Source organism: Octopus bimaculoides, chromosome 7 (genome assembly GCF_001194135.2).
Source record: "Octopus bimaculoides isolate UCB-OBI-ISO-001 chromosome 7, ASM119413v2, whole genome shotgun sequence".
Classification (NCBI taxonomy): domain Eukaryota; kingdom Metazoa; phylum Mollusca; class Cephalopoda; order Octopoda; family Octopodidae; genus Octopus; species Octopus bimaculoides.
This window is the reverse complement of record NC_068987.1, coordinates 43,678,609-43,681,398: the sequence shown is the minus strand read 5'-3', so window position 1 is coordinate 43,681,398 and position 2,790 is coordinate 43,678,609. Positions and strand designations below refer to the sequence as shown.

The following is a 2,790-nucleotide window of genomic DNA, read 5'->3' as shown; positions in this document are numbered from 1 at the left end:
CGTGTATCACCTGGTTCGTAATACGGGTGACTAGGCTATAGCCAACACTGCCAGATATTTTGAGCATCTCTGCAGTGATTCCTGATGGGCCGGGGGCTTTCCCGGCCTTCATACTCTTAATTGCTTTATCTACCCTGGTACTATCAACTCGGATAGCTGGTCCCTCTATTGGGTCGACATACGGCAGGCTCTCTTTCTCCCATTCATTCTCTTTATTAAGCAATCTATCGTAGTGGCATCTCCAAACCTCTTTCTTTGCATATATATGTGTGTGTGTGTGTGTGTGTGTGTGTGTGTGTGTATATATATATATATATGTATGTATGCATGTATATATGTATGCCTGTATATATGAGTTAATAGTTTCAGTATTAATAGTGAAACTATTAAAGTGTCAGTATCTGACATTACAATAGAGAGACGTTATTGTTTCACTTTTGACACATAATACTGAAATAGTGGAAGAGATAAGAAATAGTTGGCTCGCATTAGGCAAGAATTTGAAAATTCTTTTGGCCCATGACACTGCATAAACCCTAAGAAAGGCATGTGTAAAATTTGAATGAAATCGGTTTTGTAGTTCTCGAGTTTTAGGGATTCACACAGACAGACAGACACACACATTCTCATCTTTATATATATAGACATGCATACATACAAACACACACACAGGAGTGGGGTTAAATAATGCAAGAAAGAAACATAGGTAGAAAGAGGAAAAATAAAAACAAAAGGGAGAAATACATTAAGAAAGAGAAAGAGCAGAAAAGACTGAGAAAAGAAAGAAAAAGAGAGATGAGTATCAATGATAAAGAGAGAGTTTATGTAATGGTGAGGAGAAGTGAATGGAAAAAGTTGGAAAAGGAAAGAAAGACAATGGACTGATGAGGTGTGTGTGTGAGAGAGAGGGGGGAGAGGGGGGAGAAAGAGAAGTGAAGGGGGATACATACAGTTCCTTGAAGGGCATCTTTGATGTGTTCATGAACCTTCCTCTTCTTTAATTCCTCCTTTGTGAAGTCAGAATAATTCTCTGAACAGTACTTAGCATCCTGAACATACTGACTGCTTTTAAACCATTCTTCATCAGAATGTTCCACGTAAAAGCTAAAGTCTAGGTGTTTATAGGAAGACACAAAAGGAAAGGTGGTTACACACAGCATGATGAGCATCAACAGGAAATTCAGTGTGACCAACCATCGCAGGAAATGGAAAAATGACACCATTGCATTACCGTATTCACCTGCAAAGATGGAAATTGATAATAAGCAACAATAAGACTTTCTTACAAAAGTACAAGACTTGAAATTTTATTAAACTGCCTCCCAGTACTTGATTAGTTATTTTATTAACCCTGGAAAGATGGTTTCTAATACAGGCACAATGGCAGTAATTTTTGAGGAGAGGGGATTAGTTAATTACTTCAATAATTGACAGGCACTTCATGTTACCAATCCTGAAAAGATGAATGGCAAAGTTGTTCCTGAAGAAATTTGAACTCAAAATATAAAGGGCTCAAAATTAAGATGCTATTTGGAGTAGTTGACACAAGGCAGTGAGCACAAACATTGCTGTTAACTTCTGTTTTGTTTCAACCCTACTTAAATGAAAATGGATATCACCCCATTGACTGGTACTGTAACTAAACAGTGTCAGGTATTCAATCATCTGCTCTTATCTTGATTCTACTATTCTACTAGTTTCTAAAGTTGACAGAGAACCACTTCTTTTTTTTTTTGGTGGGGCGAAGAAATAGTTGATTATATCCAACCTAGTTATTCACTTGTACTTTACTTTATCAATCTTGGAAGGATGAATGGTCAAATTGACACCAGTGAGCTTTGAACACACAATGTAAAAGAATGTTATTTAACCTTTAGCACACTTTAGGTGCATCATGTCACCACATGAGTTTTCTCTCCTGTAGTAACAAGGCAATGGCAGGGGAAACTATTCTAGAGAAAATGCATTGTGCTAAAAGTTAATACAGCAAGATATTTTCCATTGTTCTACAGATTCACTGTCTTAATAATTATAATAATAATCCTTTCTACTATAGACACAAGGCTTGAAATATTGGAGGCGGGGATAGCCAATTACATTGACCCTGTACTCAATTGACACTTACCAACCTTGAAAGGATGAAGGGCAAAACTGATCTTGGTAGAATTTGAACTCAGAATGTAAAGACAGACAAAATGCCATCAAGTGCTATATCTGGTATGCGAACGATTCTGCCAGCTCAAATAATGATGGTTTCAAATTTTTGCACAAAGGCATTAACTTTAGGGAGAGGAAATTAGTTGACTTCACGAACCTAAGGACTTGAATGGTACTATATTTTATCTACTCTGGAGAATGAAAGGCAAAAACTGACCTTGGTAAAATTAACTTATTTCATTGACCCTAAAAGGATGAAAGGCAAAGTTGACCTCAATGGAATATGAACTCAGAATGCAAAGCCAGAAGAAATGCTGCTAAGCATTTTGTAGGCATGAGGATAGCTGCCTGAAAAAGTGCCACACCCTAACAGTTGAGGGAACCCGTGGAAGAGGTAGGCCCAGGAAGACCTGGGCTGAGGTGGTGAGGCAAGACCTTCGTACATTGGGCCTCACCGAGGCGATGACTACTGACCGAGACCTTTGGAAATGTGCTGTGTGTGAGAAGACCCGGCAAGCCAAGTAAGATCGTTGCCAGTGCCCCTGGACTGGCTCTTGTGCTGGTGGCACATAAGATGCACCATTTTGAGCGTGGCCGTTGCCAGTACCGCCTGACTGGCTTCCGTAGGATTTT

At 38.9% G+C, this 2,790-nt stretch overlaps 1 protein-coding gene across 1 annotated transcript in view; it reads right to left on the bottom strand.

Annotated features, from left to right (window-relative positions):
- The window catches only part of LOC106879344 (transmembrane channel-like protein 7), a 139,591-nt gene that overhangs the window by 57,407 nt on the left and 79,394 nt on the right, over positions 1 to 2,790 (bottom strand). Inside the window, exon 5 of the mRNA XM_052969567.1 lies at positions 951 to 1,240. Within this exon, the coding sequence (XP_052825527.1) occupies positions 951 to 1,240 (290 nt within the window). The remainder of the gene's footprint in view (positions 1 to 950; positions 1,241 to 2,790) is intronic.